This window comes from Botryllus schlosseri, chromosome 15 (genome assembly GCF_051294905.1).
Source record: "Botryllus schlosseri isolate E-star chromosome 15, Bs_hap1, whole genome shotgun sequence".
Lineage (NCBI taxonomy): Eukaryota > Metazoa > Chordata > Ascidiacea > Stolidobranchia > Styelidae > Botryllus > Botryllus schlosseri.
The window spans coordinates 21,267,859-21,295,471 of record NC_137250.1 but is presented as its reverse complement, the minus strand read 5'-3'; the positions used below and the strand labels follow the sequence as shown (position 1 = coordinate 21,295,471).

The window sequence follows — 27,613 nt, the reverse complement described above, 5'->3', positions numbered from 1 at the left end:
GAACCTCAACTCTGTCGGGAGCCGCATGATGGCACGAATAACGTAATTTATTGAGAATAGAAAAATATCATCAAAAATGGTATCAACGAAATGGTGTACGGCTAAAATAGCGACGGCCTTAATAGCGACGGCCAAAACACCGACTGGCCACAACAGCGACGGCCATAACAGCGACGGCCAAAACCGCGATTGGCTCAAACAGCGACGGCCAAAACAAATACGACAATTTCCCCAGACGACACTGTGACAGCGGGCACTCCCCATACGGACAACTTCCGAAACGACGTTACCCAGCCACGTCCCTTCACCGATGGTATACCGAGGTAGGCCTATACCCTTCACCGTTGAAGCCGATTGCGGATGATTTACAATTTACATTCTTCCAGATAGTAAATAGATAGTGATCACCACAGATTTAGCGTCACAACATGTTTATTGAGACTTAATCCACAATCTTTCTGAGTTCCGAGAGCATGTGAATTGAGTTTGGATGAACAAGGCGTGACGCTAAATCTGTGGTGATCACTATCTATTTTGCAACTTAGTGCGAAACTTGAAATTGAATTTGATTTTTCACAAGTTTGTCATAACGAGGTTTCATCGTGGAGGAAGCTGTGCACAAGAGCTGTTTCAGATGACGATCAGTCAATCGGTTGCGATATTTGCTTTTGATCCTCACTAATTTGCTGAAAAGGGCTTCACATACATAGGTTGAACCGAACATGCAGGCATTCTTCGATGCGTTAGCTATCAGGTTGGGGTATTTTTCTTCAGGAACAGCACCCCAAAATTCAAGGAGTCCATTGCTTTGAAACAACAGTCGCAATTCTATATCGGACTGCAAGTCCAGCAGTTCCATCTGAAAAATATCAGGGGCAGTGGCGGCATCTACTGCCATTGGGTTTGAAAATATATTCATCAGGGGTACGGAATGATGCATTCCCTCTATTCGACGTTTAAACCCGTCAATCAAGGTACTAATAACCTGGTCATATGTTTTGAATGATCCATTCTGTCGGTGGTTTGAAAGCGTTACAAAATGTGTCGTAACACCCTCCTCTAGGTGCTTTCTCCAAAGACACAATTTCTCAATGAAACCAGACACTGTCCCGTACCAGGCGTGACAGAGCTTGTTATTTCCTTGTAAGTTCCGATTTAGTGACGACAGGTGTGAGGTAATATCCACCATGAACGCCAAGTCAGCAACCCAGTGTTCGTTTCCCAACTGAGGGATGTCTTTCTTTCCTTCGACAAATATTTTAATCTCAGGAAGTAGCGCGTAAAATCTTTTGAGGCATGCAGCTCGGCTTAGCCATCGTACAGCGGTGAACATGATCAAGTCTCCATGGTCAGCATCAATATCGGTGAGAAAAGCCTTGAATTTTCGATGGTTAAGTGCGTTTGCTCGAATCCAATTTACGGTCGATATTACTATATCTGTCACATTGGACATCTTTAATGATTTAGCAACAAGACTTTCCTGGTGTATAATGCAGTGTTGCCAAGTCACAGCGTCAAGATTCTGTTCAGCACGCCATTTGTTGACGAGTCCTTGAAGACCTAGATTTTTGCCGAGCATTGCTGGGCAGCCATCTGTCGCCAATGAATATAATTTCGATGGGTCTAAATGCGCTTCTTGAAGAGTAGCATGAAATTCACGAAACATGTCGGTTCCCTTCGTTGTGCCATGAATAGATCGCAAAGTAAGAAACTCCTCGCAAATCTTGAAATCTGGCATGACTCCCCGGATGAATACAGCTAATTGCTCTATGTCGGTAATGTCGTTAGTGCTGTCAAGAGCAAGCGAGTAGTAAGAAAAATCTTGCGACTTGTGAATAAGTTGCTCATGCAGATCTTGGGATATGCAATCGACACGACGCGTTACTGTATCATTGCTAAGCTGCAATTTTTTAGCTTTCTGCTGAATGGCAGGAGAACAATTGTCTTCGGTAAACAAAACAATAGCCTGCTTCGTAATTTCGCCATCAGAATATGGCTTCATATTGCTGGCCAATAGATGACTGATCTTATATGATGTTTATTGTTACCTCTTCGGGTTCTTTTTTTTTTAAAAACATTTTTCCTTGTTTGCTACGCTCTGCTTTCAGACATTCTAACTTCCGTTTCCTTGATTCACCTTGATAGACGTCGTATTTTCCCGCATGTGTTTTATAATGCCTCTTAACGTTGAAAGATTTTACACCGTTTATTATTATAGGGCACAGAAGGCATTTCGCTTTGCCGTTTTCCTCAATTTGAAAATACGCCTCTTCCCATTCACTTTGAAAGGCCCGATTTTCTTGCACAAGGGTGCGAGATTTCTTTGCAGGTTGATCTGAACCTGACATTATCATTGAACCAAAGTCTCCGATATTTTCTAACGCTATCAAGATCAAAGCAAAGAGTAAGAAAATAAAGTACCTGCAGTTACCCCAAACGTTGATTGTCTTATTGACCGAGTCTCTTGTCACCCGTATTCTAATATGAGCCGCCGTCTCGAGCGAAATAAACTTCGCCCGTCTCATTACAGACACCTGATTAGGCTTAGGTCAGACGGTCAGAGCCTTCAGTAAAGCAGTAAAGCAGTGGTTCTTAACCTTTTTCCTATCGTTACCCCCAAGAAGAAAGTGATGGGATGCAATTACCCCTTTTCAAAAAATAACGTAACGTCATCATAATATCACATCATAACGTGACGTCATAATGTACACTGAAATGCCTGTTGAAAATATCATGTCAATGGGAAGGCCTTTTGTGCTATCCGGTGGTCACATCTAGACAAAGGGGAGGATGATAGACATCATCTCGTGTAATTTTCAATCGCAAACTTATTTCGATATTTCGTTTTGATAGATACCATTGCAGAAAATCTTATTTCACGGCAATAAGTTGAATGAAATTCAATCAGAAAGTTCAATCCCATGATGACGAAGATTGGTTATTCAGGTGAACCCAAAAGTTTCCAATATCTTCCCTCGTTTCTTCGAAGGCATTTTGATGATGTTCGACTTAATTTATCTGACTAGACTAGACCACTACACTTTTCAATACTGACAACTCTATTTTTATGATATTGTTACTTCAATATAGGTGTAAAGCTGAACTTAGACGACCCTCGTTGTCTTGCAATTTGCCAGCATGCGTACAATATATGATCCCCAATACTTCAATATAAATTGGACTTACCTAGCACTATACTTAACTACATTCGACCTGTTGTTCATAATCACTAGTGATTAATATGATATCACAGCAGGCATGGCGTGTTAAGTGAAACAAAATATATACAAGCGCGCAGAAATATAAGTTAGCCTACATTCATATTTACGTTTCAAAATATTTCAGTGCAGCGTTACAAATTTTTAAGAAATGCCTATTACCCCCCAAAAATTGGTAAATTACCCCTTTGGGGGTAATTACCCCCAGGTTAAGAACCACTGCAGTAAAGGTTCGGATTTAAAGCCTACCGAAATTACTATCGGTAATGTTACGTCACAACCCGTACAACTTGTATTACGTAGGATTCTATTGTGATCAGGGAATGACCTTCGCGTCAGTAAACGTGAACATAAACGTACATTTGTTGTGTTGAAGGCGCGATTTATTTATGATCATGAATAATTAGAATTTCCGTAGAAGCATCAATGATTTCACATCGTTAGTGAGAGCCGCACGGAGAGCAGTCGAGAGCCGCATGCGGCTCGGAGAGCCGCGGTTGAGAATCACTGGTATATACTGTAAGCTGCTATCCGTAGACCACGGACTTGCCGTATACAATCGCAGACTCGCAAGTAGCAGCAAGTCCACAGACAAGAAACAGCTGCCAAGACATGACCTCGATGAAAAGTGAATATTCACAACACTGACCGCTTGAGACTTGAAAACAGCAGCGGACCGATCTTCATCCCGCAGTAGCTCGACGACGTGTCGCGAGAAATATAGATAAGAAGTGTTACGTGGTTTTCTCTCATCTCAGTGTGAACTATTTATGCGTTGTTCGAATCTGGGTACTCATTTGAATTGCAATTGAACCAATAAACAAAATATGTGGTGCTGACTGCTGCATGCCTCCTCTTTACACCGCCTAGGCCAAGGTGGGTGTCTGATTCCTAAGACTACTCCAAGTCGTTTCGACTCCTTCCTATATTTTAATTGTATCGTATTTTTGTGCTGTAATGAAGTGAGAAAATTGGTAATAATAAACCGAACCGAACAACAACAAATTCAGTGTCTAGTATACATTACTAACCTACGGTAAAATGTGTCAAGTTATTCACTCCGCTAGCTGTAGCAGAGACCCATTTGGTTTGCAGCTGTGCAATGTTGCAACTCTAGACAACAGACATCGGCGACATTTACGCGGCGGTGTCTTGCGGCGATATGATATGTTATGATTTCCTGGACGTAGATGCCAATCTGGGTTAGGAGGAATCTCCGCGTTTTTCTTCGTATGACCTGGAAAAGTAAGACTTTTCCACTAATTGCGAGGGCATGAATATCTTCATGAAGATGCGAAAGATAAGGCGACTGTGCCGCAACTTGGGTCTGATGTTATTTGGAATACTATTAATTCAGGTGAGTGCATTAATGATCGTGATATATTATTGTGAAATGTGTAGTGAGCTCGCGGTGTGGAATATTGTTGCGGTATTGACCCAATTCTTGGTTTCTGTAGGCTGCTCATAAATTGAATTAATTCTTTCAGAGTTATGATTAAGTTATAATCAGGTGGGTGTCTGATTTCAAAGACTGCTCCAAGTCGTTTCGACACCGTCCTATCTTTCATTGTGTCGCAGTTTAGTAGTGTATTGAAATGACGAAATTTTAATGGTAAACTGAACTAAACACGTATACTTATCTTGTCGAGTTCTTGACATTGGTATTATATGTTGTGTGCTCTGAATGCAATTCTATGCTATGCTATGCAGCATTGCTAGGCTGTATTTATTTCATCAATGTCGACAACTATTCTACTTGAGTAACAATATACTTATAGGTACACAATTTTTTCCATACTTGATTCGGATAAGAAATTGGATTTGTATTATTATAAGAGAATATAGATTACTATTATTATTCTAATTAGGGGGGTCGGGGGTCAAAGCCCCTCCCATTTCAAGTGTCGATTCTCACCAATGGGCAGCGCGCAACACTTGCCCATCCAACTTATAATTTGGATTACTGTACTACAGACTATGTATCGCGTTTGTAAGTTTTGTTAATGTTAATGCAAATGTTCAAATTGTGCTGCTTTCCGAAAAAAGTTGATGGGTAATGTGCTAGATTATAAAATGCATTGCACATTGCAATAATTATTCTGTATACCCTTAATACAAATATTGTACACGCTTATTTTAGATGTTCTTCATGTTCTATTCCGTACCAGCTTTGAACGGTGACACGCAGAGCCGATCATTGCCAGACAACATTGATCGTAAAAAAATTGTAAGTCTTGGGCCGTTTCCTTCTTGACACTGATTTCATTTCGTTTCAACGATTTCATTGCAGCTCGCTGAAAGCTTGCTCCAAAACAAACGCGCTTTATTTGACCGTAAATTGAATGACACAGATATACATGGCGATGAACAAAACCACCGAGATCGTTTTATCCGTAATTCAAAAAGTGATAGTTATGTTTTTCAAGATTATGAAGATAGGAAGGTACAGTGAAAATCCCGATTACTTGTAAGCTCCTGGCATGCCTTACTCGACGCCTTTTAGCTCTTGGATGACCAGTCCTGTGTCTGTTATCGCTAGAGCCTGACCGACATCGGATTTTGAGCCTATACCAATATAACATTCACAAGATACGGCATCTGGCTTATGCCACATTTCCCAAACTCCGGAGGATATATTTGAAACAACTTGGACACCAAATATACTAAAAAAGCTGCAACTATACCAGACTTGGACAACTAGAAACTTTTCAGATTTTCCAAATTTAAGTGGAATTAAAACTATGACTACACATTTTTTTCCAAATAGACTAGAATTAGCAACACATTTTTTTCCCAATTAGAATTCCTGAATTCACGAAAGCTTGGACATTGAACCAAGGTCAGTTCATGTCAAATCAGAGTCCATTGTCATAAGCACGAGAATAGCAAATGTTTGTACAGCAAGCTCGGCTCGTTTCGCACTATACAGTTCTGAAGCATTTTCAGAAAAACCAAAAATTGAATTAGAAATGAAATTACAGTATAGAAACATTTCACAAATTAGACTAGAATTACATTACCGGCATTTTGCTGTCATTTAGTCAAATTACACAACTGGCATTATCTAGGTGTCCAACTCTGATCTGTACAAGTACACCTCTAAGCTATATGAAATTATCAATATTCCCTGTCTAGCATTCCAGATTATGGTTTTCTGACTTCCTAGTACTCTGTTGTGATGTCACAGAAATTGCCACAAAATTTACCTCAAATGGCCGATAACGATATATCTTGCAAAGTGTGGTATCAATTCGATATTATCGTCAAACTGATAACCGGTCAGGCTCTGGTTATCACCCTTCATTGTTCATTAACGATTTCACATTGACCTTACGTAACCCTTGGTCATTATCGCTAATTCAGTAGATTGCATGGTTGATTGTAGTTGATACCGCTGAGCTAGTTTCCCAACATGTCTCTTTCCATATCTTCTAACAATAGTAAAACAATACATTGACTAAACATTGAATCACTGAGATATTTTTTGTGTTGATTATGTCACATACATGTACGATGGATCTACTGGTCTTTCTTGACACATCGTTAAATTTGAGATGCAGGTCTGAGAATTCCTGAAAATTCAGTCTCACCTGTTCAACATGGAATTTGCCTACATCCGTTTTGAAAGCTTTATTCTTTTAAAAAGTGGCATAGGCCACTTATGTTTACTTATGATTGGTGTTGAATACGCGTCTTCAAGTGAAAATTTTATTGGGATTCGGTTGCCTTCAGTCAATGTAAGTGGTGCATTTACTCGGTAGGATGAAGATTTCGACTCTATTCGAAGTAATTCCTGATATTTCTCCCAATCAGCACCCATGTCGATCTTCATTAAGCTACTGAAACGGTCTGGTTCAGGAACCTTGAACTTGTGGAGATGTTGGTTTAATTTTCGCCATTCATACATCAGTATTCCATTCAATCGCTCATGAACCACAAAATAAATAAACTCTCCTATTTTCCTTACAAATCCTGAATGGATTGTGTCATGGTAGAAATGCATGTAATTTTCTTCACGCCCTCTTAACACATTGCTTACTTTATTACCTATCATTAATTTGAACCTGTATGCTATTGTCTACGCATGGTTGGCATCAATTCATGATAATGTGCCAAATGCTTTGTATTATTGTATTTCAAATTGTCCATACTATATTTAGAATTGAATAGTATATTCAATTGTATATTGAAGTTCTGTATCTCCAGGAAGCTCTTTATATTAAGGAGATTTCATATAACTAGATACAAAAGCAACTAATGTGCTCTTTGGATGTCATGTACCATCATGTACATTGGCTGATATAAATTATCTCCAATGCATTTGTCATGATTGTCACTCTTCAAGTTATGAAATGACTCTTTTGTTGTCAATACTTCTGGGAATTGTCTCATTCTGTAATTGCTATGTCTTATTTATTAACTTCAATATCATATCTTGTCCTTTTGTGTAACTCATATTTATGCAAGCTTGCCTGAATTACTGTAAGACGGCTACAGGATTATGTGGCATTTGCTAATTGGTAATGATATATGATAGCATATTAGGCATAGTTCATTCCCGTACTAAGATATTAGTTTCTGCTTATTGCCTTACATGATGTAGACTTCATTTCTTTCATCACATTAAACACAACTCAAGAAACGGTATTCAATTAAATAACATCAATCGCCATTTTTTACAGATTTGATTTTTCATAACTTAAAGTGCAGAATCGATGCTCAACCTCTAACATTATTCTTTTTAATTGGTCTGGCAGAATGTCAAAATCAGATTGATACCGCTGGTACCTTACCAGTCTGGTTACTGCTAAAAATAATCAGTAGTCGGGATCAATTATCTTGGCAGTGGGAAACTTGAATGCGTTGGTCGCCTTTTGAAATCTCTTGTAATTGATTTGGAATCTGTTCTTAGCTGTAGCTCTGTAGCTATGGATTAACTTTGACATAACTAACACGCTACTAATGTGAATTCAATTAGTCTTGAGGGATTATAGGAGATTACCATCTGCTCTTTACATTAACCAGTCGAGTTGCTTGAAGTCTTTTTAACCTTCATGCCTTGTTCCGAACTTTAATCCAACTTGAGAGTTACGATGTGAATTTATTTTATGATTACTCTAACTGTTTTGCACTGTAGGTACCACCTGGTGGACCACATTCGCCATTACGCGAGGATATCAAAGACGAAATTCAGTATAAACCAAGGTTTGCAATGTTGAAAGATTATTGCATGTGAAATTTCTGCCAATCGCTATTCCATGCCCTTTTTAAGCTACCTAGACAACAGGCCTATGAGTCGTGAGTATTTATGTAAATCTCTGAGAATACTACTCACTGGGTAAATTCCATGCACAATACTGTGGAAGTATAATTCAATGAAAACGAAGTTTATTGACTGAAATGCTACATGAATGCTGTAGAGGCAGTGCCGAACTCATTTATGCTTGGAGATAGGAGATTTTTGTATGAGAAATGTGATAATCAGAAATTTTGTTGGATTGGCCTCAAGAAAATACAAACTTAGTTCTTAGTAAAACACAACTTTTCAATCAACAACTATTCAACTGAACATCGAATGTATGTACCTTTCACATTGTATGTGTTTGGTGTTATTTTGAATCCTATTCGAATTATACTGTCGACCCCATGAAATTGTTAAGTTGCCAAAAGAACAATGCTCAACAATTATTGCTCACTTCCAACCGATAGAAGCGAAGTTAGCCTGGCCGGACGGTAATCCCAGAATTATTAATGATGAACTCCAATAACTTAACTTCTATGGTTTGGAATTGTGTGAAATTTGTTTGAATCGTTTTTGTAGACAACACAGGAATCATCAATTTTATTTGGTTGATAGTAAAATTTTTATTTATTTTTTTTAAATTTTGATTTGATAAATTCAATATTTTCAAACTCCTGTGCGTTCACATCTACCAGTTGGAATCGAGCCAACTTGGTGTGCAGCGTTTTTTTTTTGAGAACTCAACAATTTAATCAGTGAATCCCCGGAATCCGGTAAAAAATACGGATGTTTTTTAACGTCCTCAATGCGCCATGACTCGAGTACCAAGTCGAGTCGACGAAATTTGTGGCTTGAGTCATTACAACCCTGCATGGATCTCGAAACTGGAAAATTGGAATAAACTACTTTAATTTGTACTTATCTGAGCATGCGTGCCTACTTTTCAGTTGCACGATCGATCCCGACAGTAAGGACGCTCATTCAGCTCTGTCGCGGGCAAAGACCGAATCTTGCAAGCAGCATATCGCCGACACTGTGTGCAAGGCTCAAAATCACACCCTTTTTTATGACACACTGCCGAGGTTCGTAGTTTCCGTTTTATGGCGTCGCTGATTTTTCAGTTATGACTCCACTCAGGTTTTGCCAGTATTCATATAAGTATTCCCAACCCGCGCCCATTGTGACGGAAGAATTGGCGGAGACGGTGCGGATATGTTACATTCTCGTCGTTCACGGCCGCGCCGTGAGACAGTTTAAGCGCCTCTTCAAAGCTTTATATCATAGAGATCATTATTTTTTCATACACGTCGACATCCGTTCAGATCATCTTCACAGGTGAGCTGACGCGATTTGTTTTTCTTTATTTAGCCGCATTGTAGCGATGTTTTTGTGTTGGTTGGTGGTTCGACTCCCCAACATTTGCGTATGCGACTCAATCGTAACCCCAAAAGCAAACCCTAACCGCAATTCTAACCTAACTTCAACGCTGATGCTCAAGTGTTGTATGCTCAGTGCTCTAATTCGTAAAGCCTGAAAATTTTCTTGTTGTCGAAGTCTGCTTACAAGGGATTCGTAGCGTGGATGTTTATCTTTATCACTTTTGTCAGCCTTTGAGTCGACTTTTATCAAAATACACCAGCCAAGGCAGTGTCAACGAAAGGATTTCAAGTACCATCTAAAAATAGCACATTGAACGCTCTCTTTTTCGAAATTTCATGCTGGTGACGTCATATTTTGAGATATGATTCTCGATATGCAATGTTAATTCTCTACTAGTTAGCCTACTGACGATTACCCCTGACGAGTGTCAGTCGAAAATATTCAGGTTCATTTCAAATGAATATACTATTCAATTGTATTTTAAAGTTCTGTACCTCCAAGAAGCTCTTTTTATTCTCCACTGATTGAAGCAAATGATTGTTGATCAAGTTGCAGCACATACATTGATACATATATTTTCACACTCCTCCTACTGTGATATCTTGTCACGCTCCCCCTAAGCACCTATTTTACCTAGGCCATCTATGCTTTTTCCCCTGATAAGGTCGATTATGAACTAGAAAGACATATGCCTGTATGCTTGCAAGTGATGCTTGGTGGTCAGGACGTTTTCGAACTTAATTTGAGGTTTTATCTTGCAGGGAAGTGCTGAAGTTTTCGCGGCACTATCCGAATGTGGAAGTGGCCAACTGGCGAATGGCCACGATATGGGGCGGGTCTAGCTTGTTGCAAATGTTGCTACGGGCTATGCGTGACGTTCTTCGACTTTGGACGGATTGGGATTTCTTTATTAATTTGAGCGCGCTTGATTTTCCTATCGAGACCAACGATAAGCTGGTGAGTCTTTCTGCAATGCTGCCATTATTTTTCTTGGGTGTCTGATTACTTTATAAGTATAATAATATATATAAGTAGGCTATAATATAAAATAATAGTATTAATGTATATTTTGTACATGATTATGACTATTTTGAGGATTTCCGTTCATCTGGTGTATTGTTTTGCCTTAGTTGAACATTTATAACAGGTAAAATTTCTGTCGGCATACAAGGATAAAAATTTCATGAAGTCCCATGGGCGTGATGACGAGAAATTCATCAGGAAACAGGTATTACAAGCTCTGAAACTCTAATTACTCGTGTAAAACTTGAGATCTCGTGTTAGCCCAGGAGCCATAGATGTCGATAACTTAGCTTCAAATCTTCGTGGCGCAAATTTTTGATCTTGTTTTACCTACGTATATATTCCTTCTCATCAAATGATATATATCGACGTTTTACTTCCTAGCATGGTACTGACCATGAACAAATGATTATAATGCTGTTTGTGAGTAAATATGGTAATCAGTTGCTGTTGGATTATCTTTTATCTAGTATATGCAACGTAAACAGTTCATCAGTCGATGCCAATTTATTTGCTTTTTAATGATATATTAACCCAGGGCAATGTACCCCTAACGAGTGTAGTCTAGAAATATTCTGGTTTATTTCAATATGAATATATTATTCAACCGTATACTGGATTTCTGTCTGTATTTCAAAGAGTCCCGTCAATTTTTTGAAATTATATTTTTATTTTTATTTCAGGGTCTGAATAAAATATTTGTGGAGTGCGATCAGCATATGTGGCGGGTCGGGAATAGGGAGCTGATAAAAGGTATAACATAATCCTTAGGGGCTTAAGTATATATCCTTTTAATTTTTGCCATAATTTTAGGTATCACGCTCAACGGCGGTAGCGATTGGGTTGCTTTGAATAGGAAGTTCTGCGACTACGTTATCAATGGCAACGATGAGCTTTTAACTGGCTTGAAGCATTGGTAAGACATCCATTGTTGGTATACAATGTTCTTTCCAATTCTGTACGATTATCCCAGCCGAAAAAATTCGGGTTTATTTCGATATGAATATACTGTTCAATTGCATGTTGAAGTTCTGTGCCTTCAAGAAGCTCGTCTTTTACAGTTGGTATTTGCTTTTTGGGATGGTATTTTAGCACTGGGAAGGCGTAAGGTTGTTTATATACAGAGGTAACTTGTACAGCCCTATTTTTACCTAATGTTTGTGTAATAGTGAATCATTTATGTCAAGTAAAGTAATTTATCATCGTAGGTGGTGAGGGTACGATTTGTCTCTAACTCTCTGTGGTGTTTCTACCAAAGAGCCTGACCAGGAAAGAAAAGCTATAGAATGCTAACTCTTATGTACAACCGAATACGTAATATATTTTAAAACCTTCGATGTAAACAGGTGTATTCGATTCACAACAATTTTATTAGCCTAACTGAGACAATGAAGGAGATCGAATTGGTTTTACACCAAGGCCCACAGCAGATAACTTTCAGACAATCGACCAATTAAGCAATAATAACAAAACCCGAAATCAAATATAGCGTTGGTGATAGGATTGTTGATATGCAATGTTCTTTCCAATTCTCTACTAGTTGCGAACGAAAACATTTCGGCTTATTTCAATATGAATATACTATTCAATTGTATGTGGAAGTTCTCTGCCTACAAGAAGCTCCAAATTTTTTTAACTAAGCCCGCACACAGTTTGTTTGTTCTAATTTTGTTTCGGATTGATTCTTTGCACAGGTCAGCTGTGAACCTACAATTGTCCCGCTACGTCGCAGACTTATTTAAACCTGAATTTTGGCCCTCGAATGTATCCTTTTGCAGTGTTTATAAAACTTATGCGGGACACACTGATTGGAGTAATGAAACATGATTTTTACCAGTACTGAAATAACACGCCCCGTCCACTAATAGGCAATTTATCAATGAGAATTATAGTTACGATACCATTTCCTTCCGCGGAAGCCTTGAAAAATCTATTTATCACAGTACACAAAACTTGTAGTGTAGTGGAAATTATGTCTTTGCGAAGTGGTGACTGATCACAATGTCACAAAGTGCAGGGAAATAGTCATGGATGAAAATATACCAAATTATTTTTGTGTGATGCAGAACTGGTGTTCTTTTCTTTGGGTGAAAGGTGCATATTTTAAATTTCCATATCATTGGTACTCTTTTGACGTCGGAACGAGCGATACTCGGACGCGGGGTTGTAATGACTCGACTCGAGTCAAGATTTTCTTATGACTCGACTTGACTCGAGTCATTTTCTCAAAGTGCGAAAATGACTCGACTCGAGGCAATCTGTGTATTGACTTGACTTGAACTCGAGTCATTGCGCATGACTCGAACCAAGTCGTATGACTTGAGACTCAGATGGCCAACACCGACATTTCATTGTAATTTCAAAGACTAGTAAAGTAACCAAAATATTGCGATTTCGTCCATTGGTACTGGTACTTGAAAATACGACCGGAAACAGCTAAAAGTGAAGAAAATTAGTATGTTATTCATGCGAACCATTCGATATCACCAAACAGAGTTATAAAAAATGGGTTAAACTGGAAACTGAGCGGTAAACGCAATGACTTGGACTCAGACTCGAGTCATAATACCATGACTTGGACTCGACCCTCTGCTCGATGACTTGGACACGGACTTGACTCGGCGGTGAATTGAAAATGACTCGACTTGACTGAGTCAAAACTATAGAAGTGAGATCGACTTGCGACTCGGAGCCTTGTGACTTGGTTACAACCCTAGTCGGACGCCTGCTCGAATTTGTCCAGCCTTAATTAAAATGCCTTTTGAAGCAAGATCGCGATTAAAAAATTTCTCGAGACGCATCAAAGATTCTTTTGTGTGGCGGAGATGATTTGTATTTGATTTTTTTAAAACTTTTAGGTATCGCTACACACTCCTGCCCGCTGAATCGTTTTTTCATACGTTAGCGCAGAACGGCGATCAATGTACGTCGTACGTCGACAATAATTTGAGAGTGACCAATTGGAACAGGGCGCGCGGCTGCAAATGCCAATACAAGGTGAGACTCGTAGGAATCGATGTTGACAAAATCCGAATGTACCCTTGTTGGTGTGACACATCTTTTTCCCAAGCATCGACTTACTTAGGCCCATGCCGCTCTTGCGTTATGAGATATATCACTGGTTGTATCCTGCGTACATAACTACTTTTATTACAGAGGGGGTTTGTGTATCATCTAAAAATAGTGCACTGAGCTTGAATCGTTTGAATATTCATGATATGATTGTTTAAACACTATGTTCTCGTCAATTCCTGTAGTAGTTGCAGCGTTAGGACAACTAGGAAATTTCCATCTTTTCCAAATTAGATTAGAATTATATCACAGCTTTTCCAAATTCGATTAAAATTAGAATCATAACTACAGGTTTTTCCAAATTAGATTAGAATTATTACTGAATTCGCAAAAACTTGGAAATTATAGTAAATCTCAAATTTGAATGAAGTTCAACAAAACGATGTCCAGTTCATATTAAATCATATGTCAAATGTCTGTACGCCTGGGATGGGCAACATACGGCCCGCGGAAGAGATTTTGAGCGGCCCGCAGAGAGAAAGTCAAGTTTCCGCCTGAAAATGTTACGGTTTATTTCAACATGAATATATCAATTATATGGGGAGATTTTGTTACAGCACATTGTGGACTGGTGCGGGTGCTCGCCGAACGACTTTTACCCTCGCGACTTGTCGAGACTGCAAACCTCGAGACCCGTGTTCTTTGCTAGAAAGTTTGAGGAGAGCATTAATCAGGAAGTGGTGAGTTTCATACCCGTGTTGACTTTTTCCTGTTTCACCGAATAGACTTCCTCGTTAGTATAGGCATTTCGGTTTCGAAGCACGAGCGATGCGATCATCATAGGATACATAGTATATGTGCGAACTCCGTGTTACCATGTATATGTCAAATTCTACACGTTTTGAGAGGCTTTTACAAAGCACTTGGATCCTGTATGTAGTACGTTGGCTACATCCTAGCCTAGTCAAAGTAACTGTATGTTAACGTTGTTAGAATTTTTTTCCTGATTCCGATGATTCACTGATTAAATTGTTAGGTTCGCTAAAAAAACGCTATACACCAAATTTAGCTCGATTCCAAATGGTAGATGTGAAGGCACATGAGATTAAAAATTTTGGATTTATTACAAATTTTACTGTCGACCCCATGAAATTGTTCGGTTATCTAAAACAACCATGCTTAACAATTTTTGCTCACTTTCAATCAGTAGAAGCGAAGTTATTGCAGTTAAAAATTTTGGATCGGCAAAAATAGCCTGGACGGTTGGTGGGTGATCCCGGAATTATGAATCAAAAACTCAAATAACTTGGCTTTCGCGGGATGGAATTCCGTCTAATTTGTTTTGCATCGCTTTTGTGGACAACTAAACAATTTCATGGTGTGAGGATAAAATTTTAAATTTTTTTAATAATAAATTCAAAATTTTCAAAATCCTGTGCGTTCACGTCTACCTGTTGGGATCAGGCCAAATTTGGTGTGCAGCGGTTTTTACGCAACCTAACAATTTAATCAGTAAATCTCTGGAAGCCAGAAAAAAAAACTTTTTTTTCAACAACCCTACTGCACATTGTGTAACTCTTGTGTCTAATTGGATTAATTACCAGCGAAATGCCGGTAATTTAATTTGCGGGATGTTTCCGCGCTCTAATTTTAGCTGTAATCCAAGTTCTGGTTTTCGTGGTAACGCTACAGGAGAATTGTATAGTGTGAAACGGGCCAAGTTTCCTGCACTGACGTTTGCCGTTCTTATGTCCGTGAGAATGAACTGGAAGTCATTCAAGTTCAAAGTTTTCGCGAATTCAGCAATTCAAATTCTAATCTCATTCAGAAAAAAACTGTGCGGTTATGACTCACCAATGGTGAACTCTGTAATAGAGTGATATCGAAGGCCTAGCATTCTTAATATAATCATTTTTCTTGTTCCTTACATGTTTATTTAAGCAGACGAAAGACCGTTTGTGGGCCTATTTTTCAATTATCGGTCCTGATACACAGGGTTGTAACTAAGTCGCAAGGCTCCGAGTCACAAGTCAATCTCGCTTTTATAGTTTTGACTCGAGTCAAGTCGAGTCATTTTCAATTCACCATCGAGTCAAGTCCGAGTCCAAGAGAGTCGAGTCCTGGTCATGGTATTATGACTCAAGTCCGAGTCCAAGTCATTGTGTTGACTGCTCAGTTTCCTGATAATGTCTTGTTAAACCCACTTTGTTAGGTGATATCGAATGGTTCTCATTTATAATATACTAATTTTCCTTACTTTAGCAGTTTCTGGTCGCATTTTCAAGTACCAGTGCCAATAGACGGAACGTCAGTAGGGTGGTTACTTTACTATTCTTCGAAATTACAATGAAATGTCGGACTTCGCCGTCCGAGTCTCGAGTCATATGACTTGGTTCGAGTCGAGTCAATACGCAGATTGACTCGAGTCGAGTCATTTCCGTATTTTGAGAAAATGACTCGAGTCGAGTCATCAGAAAATCCCTGCCGATACACAAGAATTTGGTCAAGCGTCAAGTCATATAAAATGTCCGAGGTCATGTGATGTGGTCGAGTCCATACACAAGTTGAGTCCAAGTCGAGTCATTTACCATTTTTTCGAAAATTATTCGAGTCAAGATTCAAATCATGACAATCCTGTGTGAGACCGACTGATTTTTCATTGTTACAGTAAGTGTTCTGTCGGCACAGGTGAACCATTTAGATTTCAAGTTGTACGGAAAGTACGAAATGGCTACACAATCTGTCAATTCCTACTGGGAAAATGTCTACGACCACGAAGACCTACAGCGTAACGACATATATCTGACGCACTACCACTCTTTCCCGCGGATCGGGCTGTCGAAAATCAACCCTCAAGTCGAAACCAGCGAGGAATGTTTCATGGCGGTTACAAAAGTAACGCTGGTAAGACGTTAGGATTCTAGTCGAGTGTTCGAGTATCTCTCATTGTGACGTTTCGTCAGTATCGATCATGCGTAAAGTTCAAATATGTACCTTTTATGCGGCCACAAAGGTTACAATTGAGGTTGTACATCGCATTAAAGATAATTGGGTATTTCATTGAAGTTTGTGACAAACCTTGACTCGTCCAGTGAAGCTTGATTCAGAACAGGCAAAGGCCATAAATTCTGTTATTTGTGAACATTTGTTCGGTAAGCCTGTTTGCATGAAAAATGATGGAGACGACAGATTTCATGTTGGCGGGAGAGGCCGTTCGCATTTTCATTTGGGTGCCTCGGAGTCGGTTGTATCAGAATACGCAAACAATGTCTGTGATTACAGAAGGTGTTTGTGTACCATCTAAAAATAGTACATTAAGCTTAAGCGCTCTCTCCGCCTCGATTATTCGAAATTTGATGCCGGTGTCGGTGATATTTTGTGATACGATTGTCGATATGCAATGTTCTTTCCAATTTTCTACTAGTTGCTGACGATTACCCCTGACGAGTGTCAGCCGAAAATATTAGTGTTAATTTCAATATGAATATACTATTCAACCGTAGATTGAAGTTCTCTACCGCCAAGAAGCTCTTTAGAATTCATTCTAGATCCAGATTCAAGTGCTCGAATATTGTTCTAGGTATAGTTCGAACCGTTAGCTCATTAAATCTTGTAATATACCGAATAGTGTACTCGGATGTTTGCCGATAGTCTCTTACATGATTTAGTTTCAGATTTCAGCTGTAATGACACGCAATGTCCGAGTAACATGAAACTGTCATGTTTTAATGATGCCATTTCATTTTCAAATATTGCTCAAAGATATCTCTACTCTGAATTTGTTTGACAAGGCCTAATACATTTCTTTGGTGACACGTTGATATAATTTGCATCGATAATGCAATATGTATTCTTCACTAACTAAATGTCGTTGAAATATCCTGTTACTCGTTACTGACTAACGTTGGGATGTAATCTAATGGGTATAAGAACAAATCTGATTATTTTGGAAAAGGTGGCTGTTTTCTTAAATTTGTGGTGAATGGAGAATGTAAAAATACAGTCTTGTTAAAGGAGAAGCCTTACGTTCGATAACAATAGCCTGCATGAGACAGATGTGCTAATCAAACATTTCAGTTCTCAAATATTGTTCGAAGATATATGCTGCGAATGTGAATGTGTCACACTGTAATAGCCGGGTATTGATAAAATTCAATACGGTACTAATATAATTATGTAACGATGAAATTTATTTTTAGTGACTTTCCAACTTTGGAAGTAATTTTATGTGCATAAAAGCGTACTGATTGTTATGGGAAGATGGCTATGTGATTAAATTTGTTGTGAATTGACGCAACTATTCAAGATTTGGAAAGAACATTGTAGATCAACAATCTCTTTACATTTGGTGGAGAAACTAAGAATGCAGCCTTGTGAAAAGAGAAGCCTTCGGCACAAATATAATAGCCTTTAGGAGTCAAATGTGTTGTAGGAACATCTTGAGAATGAATATTTATGCACAAAGAATCGTATCGTTTGCAAACGTTTTGAATTATTGATGGTACGGCTGTCATGATACGTGTTGCGCGATGCATCATTGATGCCCATTTGATGAAATCGAAAACTTGAAACAAGATCTCCGGTAATGCTCTGCATGCGTCGCATATCCCACTTTCAGCGACAATTTAAAATCAAAGATGTGCTTCGCAATCATTGCGATCTTTTACAAATGTGTATAATGATTTGACTGTGAATTAACTTGTGAATTTTATTGCATATAGGTAATGATTTTGTCATATATTATATGTCACTACGTTGTCAGATGTCCCCACTTTTGCATTCCGTACTCAATCATCCGCTTGGTAGAGTATTTTTATTACACCTTTTGGCGTCGTAATGATATTAGTTGCTAGTAGAGTTTGAATTAGAATTGTAGTTGATCGTAAACTTGATCCTATAATTACAATGAATGAATTTATTATTCAATTGTCTTGTCAATAGGTGGAGATGTATCGTCATAAAGAAGAATTCAAAGGCTACGTGGTATCGTTCGAAGCCCGCTGGACCGGCGAAAAATCATCGATACCCATGCAAGCCTGGATATCCCCGACACCACGTCTCGCGATACTGGACCACAACTCTGCATTTGCGGCACGCCTGGATTGGGCCTCAGTAGGCACTAATTGGGACGTTAAAGAGCTCGTGCTACGCGACTGGGGCGGCATAATAGGCCCCACTAGTACGAAAATCAAGTTGATATGCCAGTGGAGTAGTTCGAAAGAAGATTTTTTAGTCACGGCCGTCGTTATTGACCCTCTTAACGTAGTGTCTGATTATAATGACTTTAAGACGCCGGCTAAACAAGCCGGTGTCACAGACACTCCGATTAATCTGAAAAATCCGATACGTCCTGGAGTATGGAAGATTCGATTTTTCGTGCAACGTCAGTTTCATGCGCCTGTTGCCGAAATTAAATTTGTGGTAGCGCCTTTACAGTATCGCGACGGACAGCTTGGCGATGTCAGCATTGCCAGCGACAACCGCGGTATCGTCAACGATGACGCCGTAAATTCCGCAAACAAAAATTTGTACTCTATCAGAACTTCGCTTAACTTGAACCGTAATATCGGCGCGGAGGAATCTCTCGAAGAACGCGCCACTTATTTCGGGGAGGATTTGGAGTCTTGGATCGACGAGTCTTTGAAGCAGGTGTGGGCCGCGGAAGACGTGTGTATGGCGTCTTCGGACTCGAGATTTTGGCATTATCCGCGTTCGAGACGCGCGTCCTGCCCGGATTTCATCCCGAAAACACCGCCGATATGCAGGACACTGTCCTGGTCGTCGTTATCGCCCGACCCGAAAAGCGAGTTGGGTCCTGTTAAACATGACGGGCGTATCAGGTGATCGAAGCGTCTTTGGTCGAGCCTGACCGATTGTGATTGGTATGGTGATAATATCAAGTTGATATCACCATTTCTAACGAGTTTCGGTAAATTTCCGTGACATCACAGCATGGCGGTGGGTAAACTTGGACTGGACAACTAGATGAAACTAAAGAGTGGAATGCCCACTGCCCAGTAATCTAATCGTGAACTAATTTGTGAACTTTTTGAATACTCTAATATTAATTCAAATAAAATTTCTGTTTTTCCTGAAAACTCCGCAGTAGAAGTGTGCGGCACGAAACGGGCCAAGCTTGCTGTATGTACACTAGGGCTCTTCAAAAATGACATTTTTTCTCAAATCGTACTGGCTACTCGATAAAAGTGTTAGGTTACCTAATTTAAGCCTACACACAAAATTTGGTTCAATTCCAGCCAGTAACCGCTTCAGTACCGGAGAAGAAAGTTTCTATTTATTATATAAAAATAAATACTAACAAATTTGAAAATTTTCTGTTCACCCCATGAAAGTGTTAGGCTCTCTATAGAAACGATCCTCACCAAATTTGGTTCAATTCCAACCAGCGGAAGCTGAGTTATTGCTGTCGAAAAATTTTGATTTGAATAAAATAGTATTTACGGTGAGCACAACTATAATAGATAAACAAAGAATCGGTCACCGTAAATAGTATATTATTTAATTTAGGATGAATAACGAAAGAATTCGCCACCGTGAAAACCATTTTTTCCTAATCCAAAATTGTGTATTCCAATAACTCAACATCTGTTGGTCGGAATTGAGTAGCGTTTTGTTGGGTAACCTAATAATTTTATCAAGTAGCTGGTAGAATTTGAAAAAAAAAATTTTTGAACAGCCCGAATGTCCAAGCCTAGCAATGGCTGTAAAGTAGGGGTGTTCAAAAATGACTTTTGTTCTCAAATTGTACTGGCTACTTGATAAAATTGTTAGGTTACCTAATTTAAGCCGACACACCAAATTTGGTTCAATTCCAACCAGTGGAAGTGGAGTTATTGCCGTCGAAAAATATTGATTTGAATAAAATAGTATTTACGGTACAATAAATAATTGAAGAATTGGTCACCGTGAAATTTTTCGGCGGCAATAACTCCGCTTCCACTGGTTGGAATTGAACCAAATTTGGTGAACATGGTTTCTGTAGACAACCTAACACTTTCATGGAGTGAACAGAAAATTTTCAAGTTTTATTTATTTATTTTTATATAATAAATAGACACTTTCTTCTGTAGCAATTGGGCTACTGGCTGGAATCAAACCAAATTTGGTGTGTAGGCTTGAATTAGGTAACCTGACAATTTTATCAAGTAACCAGTACAATTTGTGAAAAAAAGTCATTTTTGAACACCCCTACCGTAAAGCTCTTCAAATAAATGCACCAGCAAGCGACATATCTTTGGAATATCGGAGATTTTATCGGTGTCAGCTAAAAAATCCGACATCAGTCAGGCTCTATCTAGTAATCTTATCAGTTGCTCGTTTTTTGATATTTTGCGGCAATTCGGATCAGTTCGATCACAATTTTGTATTTTTCTTTTCCTCCGGTGCTTGAAGTATTATATCCGCATCTTCAGCATCGTTTACTATAGTATTCAAAGCGCGGCTGCAGTTGTGCATATCGTTTTTCTGCTGCGTGTATTTTTAGTTTGTAGTCCAATTATTATTTCGCCTGCTATTTTTAGAATGGGAAAGTGTTGGAGTTTGTTTGCGCAAAAATTTCATTTGGGTCGCAAGATTTCAAAAACGTGCTGAGAACATAGTCTTATGCATTCTGCGTCATAACGAGGGTTCAAGTGGTCACCGCGGTTATGTTGTGGATTGGAGCCTTGAGATCGTTCTAAAAAAATTCTGACCGATTTGTCGCCTATCTTGAAATTCACCCCTGTTTGAATCTTAGAAATTTGCGTCATAAAACAGAATGAAGCATTGTTTATAACTTGCACGTTACTCTACGGTAAATCGTTACATCAAAGTTAATCTTACCAAATCTTAAGATCTTTAATTCATTTATTTATAATACTCGTGCTGGGCTTTCAGAAAATGCAAACATGTTCAGCTTCGGGTTTATGCCGTACCCTCGTAGTTTCTCAAGATGTTCCGTCTCTTATGAGCCGCTTGAATAATCTGAATTGATTAATTTAGAGTTATGTTTCACACCAATGTTCATAACTCTCGCTGATCATAACGGGAGCACTGTCATTGTCCCAGGTTGTTATTTCAGCATTTTTCGCTCTCAAAAATCACGATCCAACCTCAAAATAACCCCCTCCATGACCTAATAGATTATATTCAGTGTATGCGTTATCCATTTATTACTAAGCTTGTTATTCTCTACTTTTAGACCAGTGAGATTGAGTGAGCAAACTTGATATGTGAGTAATATCATGCGGATTGAACTTGTAGTTGACTCGTTAAGTTGTTTACTATTGTGATATTTATTGGCAATTGATGTTAGCATGTTGTTACGATTCTACCTACCATTGGTCGGATCTATTTGAACTTCTCACACACACACACTTGGCACTAGCTTCCCTATATCATCAATTACCTTATTTTTGTTTGTATATATCGTCAGAGTGGAATCAATGTAGTTAATGTCCATTTTTTTCAAATTTCAGGATCCATTTTTCAAATTGTTGGAAAATCAAGTTCAATCTTGGCCTGGCCATGTTCATGGTTGTCACATTGTTTGGAAGTTGACCCTGGCTGAGATATGGTCCAAAGGAAATGAAATCTCTTCACCTTTGGTTAAGTTTCTTAATATGTGTAAAATGGATATTGTATAAAAGCTACTTTGGTTCCATAGCAACGTTATGACTTGTTTTGACATCGAAACAGCACATAAATTCAAAATACAGTTCATGTATATCATAGGTGTAATAAGAATTGTTTATGAGGGGCTGGTTCTTCTGAACAGGGTCGCAACGCAAATGTCGACTGTGACATAATGAAATGGAGGACATTGTGAAGCCCTTTTCGAAAATGTGGAGAATTCATGCCGTTTGTTTGCCCCTGGCTATGCCACTGTTATATACATAAAATTTTGTGTTCTGTAATTAGTAAAAACACATATCCTGCTAATTCCTTGAATGATGTTGCGGACTCGTTCTTTATTTCTCGATGTCCCTTATCATATTTTGATAAAATCAACAAACAGATTCTCTCCAAAGATTTGTTAGGCGTTTTTTCTTTCAGATTTAAGTCCATATTTCAATTGTCAATCCTGGAAGCAATTTCACTGTGCCCTATGCATGCATTACAGCTTAGGCTATCCCAAACATGAACTGCATTCTGCTTTTCTCGAAAATGTTGCATGCTATATCTTATTATTCCTTTCTCTACAAGTATTGTAACCTCTGCTATCTTGATATATTTAGGCTTGTAGAATCTATAGCTGACGACCATTTTATGGCGTGTGAAGCAATTTTTTTCTCTGCGTATCTATCATCTGAATATTCAGGTGGACTGCTGTTTATTTCCATCATGTCTGTATACCTTGTGTTTTGCTACCAATCTGAAAAAGTGATATAATAGTCGCGGTATATCATGGAAAGTGCTTTAGGAATCAACCCATCTCTGCGACTGGGTTTTGATCATTATGATATCATGTGCATATTGCACGAAGCAGATTGGATATTAGCCTGTTACAAGGCTTGGAATCATGTAGGACTTCCCCAGTGTTTCGCACCGGCATTGATTTCTTCAAGTTCATGTATTTTCAAGTTGCTATTTCTGTCGTTATATCACTGTTTTCCGCATCGTCTTCAAACTCCTTTCAGCTCAGCAATGGAATTTGCTTTTAATGCAGTGTTGGTGGGAAATTAGTTGCAGATCTGTTTCGTTATCTGTGGAATTACTTCGGACTTGATCATTTCTCACCTGATAATGTATATCTTTTTACAATTTTATACTCGGAATAAATTAACCATTGATTTTGGCGTGTAACTGTACAGATACTGGACAGATTATACCGTAAGAGGTGCAGCATAAACAGTCGAACAGTGCGTGGAGACGGATGATGTAGGCGCATTGGCACATAACTTAAAATGCCACATAGTCAGCCACCTTACAGCAGTTGGCCATCCATACGGAGAGACACATGGCTTTCGTGGTTGTCAAGTCTACAGGCTAGCACAAGCATCACATTACGCACACCACCTGTTACATGTAGTCAGCCAATATCGATTCAAATACACTATAGCTGGCCATTTTTAACATAGCAACGCCGGCACGGTTTCAAATCCACCGTACAGGACATGAAGAACGAAGGGCCTATTGCGTTGACACGACTACCGCTCGCTATTCCTATATTCTTATAAATCGAGGTTTCGGCTACGTATAAATTTCTATCTACGCTGTACAGTGTACAGACCTACGACTCAGCTATCATTCGCCACTGCGAGCCCACCGCTTATACCACTGCGTTACGGCGGCTGTCCCTGTTTAGCATTCCCATTTAATCATATATACCAGCCAGCGTCGGGATGACTCGAGTCACCTTTTTCGTAACTTTGATAAAATGACTTGACTTGGCCTATCAGAAATGTGGATTGACTCGTGACATCGAGCAAAATTCACGAGTCAATTTTAAGTCATCAAATAATCTGTGTCGATAAAAATCACTGTACCTTGCATATATTCGGATTGTTCGCGAAACGCGGGTGTAACCCGTGATAGCGACCAATCATTCAATGATCGACATAATCGTGTGTTTTACTGAGCCTCCATTGCTCTCTCACAAATAAATTGACCACAAACGAAGTGATCGAAGCCAGCTCACGTTGTCGTAAACTATAGTAGCGGGGCCTACGATATTCATATTCATATTCATATCGTAGGCCCCGATAGTAGTAAAGAAATTTTTAGTAGAGAGATAGAGAGAGAGATATGATATTCTTTTTCGCCTGCACCATCGAGATGCTTTGACGACGGAGTTGCGATACGGCCCCATGAGGTCATATAGTCTGCGTCCCCGTTTATTTTTTCTCCTCCATGCTATCCGTGATTGCTGAGCGTCTAGCAGGATAGCTGCGGATACCAATTTATGAGACTTTGGTATGACCCGGCCGGGGATCGAACCCACGACCTAACGCTCGAGAAGCCGGACGCATAACCATTACACTATCTCGCTCGGTAGCAATATATCTATTTCTGTTGTTACGTTAACCAAACCTCTTGTTTTATTGAAATTGAATTCGAATACAATTTATATACTCCTCAACAATAGGCGCAGGCTCGAGTTGTATCATATCAATATGTGGATGGGTAATGCACTGCATCTTAGGAATTCGTTTCTCTATTCTGTATTTTGGCTGGTAACTATAAACTGAGGCTATGCAATTACTTACGTAGTTATATATATATATATCGACTTTTCAATTAAATTAAATAAAAATAAAAAGGGCAAAAGAAAACAGGAAACAAAAGAACATAGAGATAATCAGTTTCGTGTTAAGCGTCTCCAACATAGGCGGTCGTGGGCGTCTTCAAGCGCTAGATCAATCTCCTGTCGAGCACCATGTTTTCCGATTCCAGCCACCTCTGCGCCATGGCTCCGTGAGAATGTGATTGATGCGATGGCTCCGGATGGTGAATGCCGAGTGCATAGCGGAGTATCATCATCATCATTGGTTTATTAGCAATTTTATCAGTTCAATACACCACAAAAAATGCGATACAATGAAAAGACAGGAAGATGTCGAAGCGACTTGGAGTTGTCAATGGAATCAGACACCCACCTTGGCCTAGGCGATGTAAAGAGGAGTCATGCACACTGAATGAAAGTAAAGAAGACAGTATAAAAATAGAAAGCGACAAGAATAGGGCGGCATGTCATGAGAAGCGAGATCGATAGGTCAGTCGTGGTCCGGTAATCTTGAGGATGGACTGTATTTATTATGAAGTAATTGCTTGTATTTCGACTTGAATGTGGACAGGACATGCTCGTCGACTGTCTGATGACCGGCGGGATACTGTTCCACACATTAGGTCCGGCATATTTTATAGAGCAGTGGTTCTCAACCTTTTTGGCTTCGCGGACCCCTTTTTACCGTCACGGACCCTCGCGGACCCCCTCAAGTTTTAGTTCAATTTCAACCCTATTATGGTGCAACCTTCATATCTGTCTTGTGCAAATATGAACTGTAGGCTTGTGATAAACAGCAAAATAATGATTTTTATTGAAAATAACATCATACTATTTATGTAGAAATTGGTAGACTTTTATTTTTTCAAAGCTAATTTTGCTGCTGTATTTCTTGAAGCACGTGGTCGTGTCTTGAAAATCCGTGTCTTCGTTTTGATATGAACGAGTAGTGCCGAAAACCCTTTCCGCAAAGATAGATGGAGGCTAATGCAATATTAACGCATAACGCTTCCGACGATACTTTTGGTGTGATCGTAACATTTTTGGCGCCAAAATGAAGAAACATATATTTTATGAGCATATCACGTCCAGCATCTAGCGCAGGGACTGGCAACATACGGACCGCGGGCCGGATCGGGCCCACGACGGCATTTTCATCGGCCCGCAGAGAGTTTCTACCGTCAACCTGAAATCTTAATCAAAAAGTATAGACGAATTTTATACGCCAAATGATGGAACCAAGTATTCCAACCTGAGAAAGACTGTCATGATACGACTTGTTCTGTTCGGGTTTACATATATATTTACGAGCAAACATTTTCGACCATAAACAATTGAACATTAACAAGACAAGGTTGCATACCAATATAATTAGTGATATGAATTTCAGGGTTGGAGCGTAATGCTTTGATAGCCACGAAACACTCATTGTTCATCAAAAAACCAGCCTTGTCGATATAGGGCATCCGCGATAAGAATGAGCCAAATCTGATATCCGAGCTTTAAGAGCAGGTATATCATTGTCCGATTTATGACGAGTGTCAGCCGAATATATTCGGGTTCATTTCAATATGAATATACGTTTCAATTGTATATTGAAGTTCTGTACCTCCAAGAAGCTGTTCAAATAGTGGTTATGTAGGACTATATCACAGGATAAAATGGATTTCGTGGCGAGGTTTCAATCCCTGCATTGGGACAAATTAGGGAAATACTTCGGAAATTTTTATTTCAAACGACTGTACACTAATTTGATGAGACTGACAACTTCAAAGCGAGAAGGTTCGCAGACATTACGAAGTCACCCTGATTGACGTTACTATCTCTATATTTTTATTTTTTCACAAACCCCAACAAAACGTCTCCAAACAGCAATATGTTTGTATCAGCAGGTTAATGGAAAATTGGCAATGAAAATGAATTTCCACTCTACGATAGTTCATGTCAGACAATATATTATGATGATATGAGTCATGAGGTTTTAGCAGTTGTGGTGCGAAATTGCCTCATGCTTTCTCAAATTAAAAAATAAAATAAAAATTAGGTTATCAACCATTTTAAAAATTTAGAGGTCTCGCGGACCCCCTGAAATTGCTTCGCGGACCCCTAGGGGTCCGCGGACCCCCGGTTGAGAACCGCTGTTATAGAGCGATGATCTTTTAGGTCGATCATATGATATTTGGACGACGTGGACGCGCGTGTGTTGTACTTGTGCGTTTTTGATTCCGAGGTAAAGAAGTCATTGAAATATTCGGGGCAACGACCGCAGTGGAACTGATACATAAACTTAGCGATTTCTAGTTTCCGCATATCTTCTATGTTTAGGACGCCGAATCTCTTCAGCAGCGACTTGTTGGATGGGCAGCCAGGCCCCTTTGGGGCCCTAGCTATATGATTCGGAGTACTTTATGCTGCAGTTTTTGCAGCGGCTGGAGTGCAGTTTTACTGGCAGCCCCCCAACAGAGGATTCCATAATGTAACTTCGATTGGATCAAGGATTTAAAGAGTATCAGA

General features: G+C 39.2%; 1 protein-coding gene across 2 annotated transcripts; it reads left to right on the top strand.

Annotated features, from left to right (window-relative positions):
* The first annotated feature begins 4,077 nt into the window (after window positions 1-4,077).
* On the top strand, window positions 4,078-23,667 carry LOC145457045 (xylosyltransferase-like). 2 transcript variants are annotated; one of them, XM_080335201.1, is made up of 14 exons: window positions 4,078-4,575; window positions 5,359-5,445; window positions 5,509-5,661; window positions 8,356-8,423; window positions 9,408-9,542; window positions 9,598-9,795; window positions 10,602-10,797; window positions 10,988-11,068; window positions 11,547-11,616; window positions 11,677-11,779; window positions 13,722-13,860; window positions 14,493-14,615; window positions 16,564-16,779; window positions 18,817-23,667. In XM_080335201.1, exons 1-14 carry the CDS (start codon window positions 4,492-4,494, stop codon window positions 19,717-19,719), a joined length of 2,556 nt encoding a protein of 851 aa, XP_080191327.1. In that variant the 5' UTR covers window positions 4,078-4,491; the 3' UTR covers window positions 19,720-23,667. The 2 variants fall into 2 exon arrangements, with proteins under 2 accessions (XP_080191327.1, XP_080191328.1); XM_080335202.1 differs by lacking the exon at window positions 5,509-5,661 and having other exon boundaries at window positions 4,079-4,575.
* The last annotated feature ends 3,946 nt before the right edge of the window (window positions 23,668-27,613 follow it).

Bases quoted from the DNA above. Each gene is read 5' to 3' on its own strand.
- LOC145457045 (XM_080335201.1), top strand. From the start codon at position 4,492: ATGAATATCTTCATGAAGATGCGAAAGATAAGGCGACTGTGCCGCAAC. The intron at 4,576-5,358 runs GTGAGTGCATTA...CGCTTATTTTAG, and splicing joins TTGGAATACTATTAATTCAG to ATGTTCTTCATGTTCTATTC. The intron at 11,069-11,546 runs GTATTACAAGCT...TTTTTATTTCAG, and splicing joins AGAAATTCATCAGGAAACAG to GGTCTGAATAAAATATTTGT.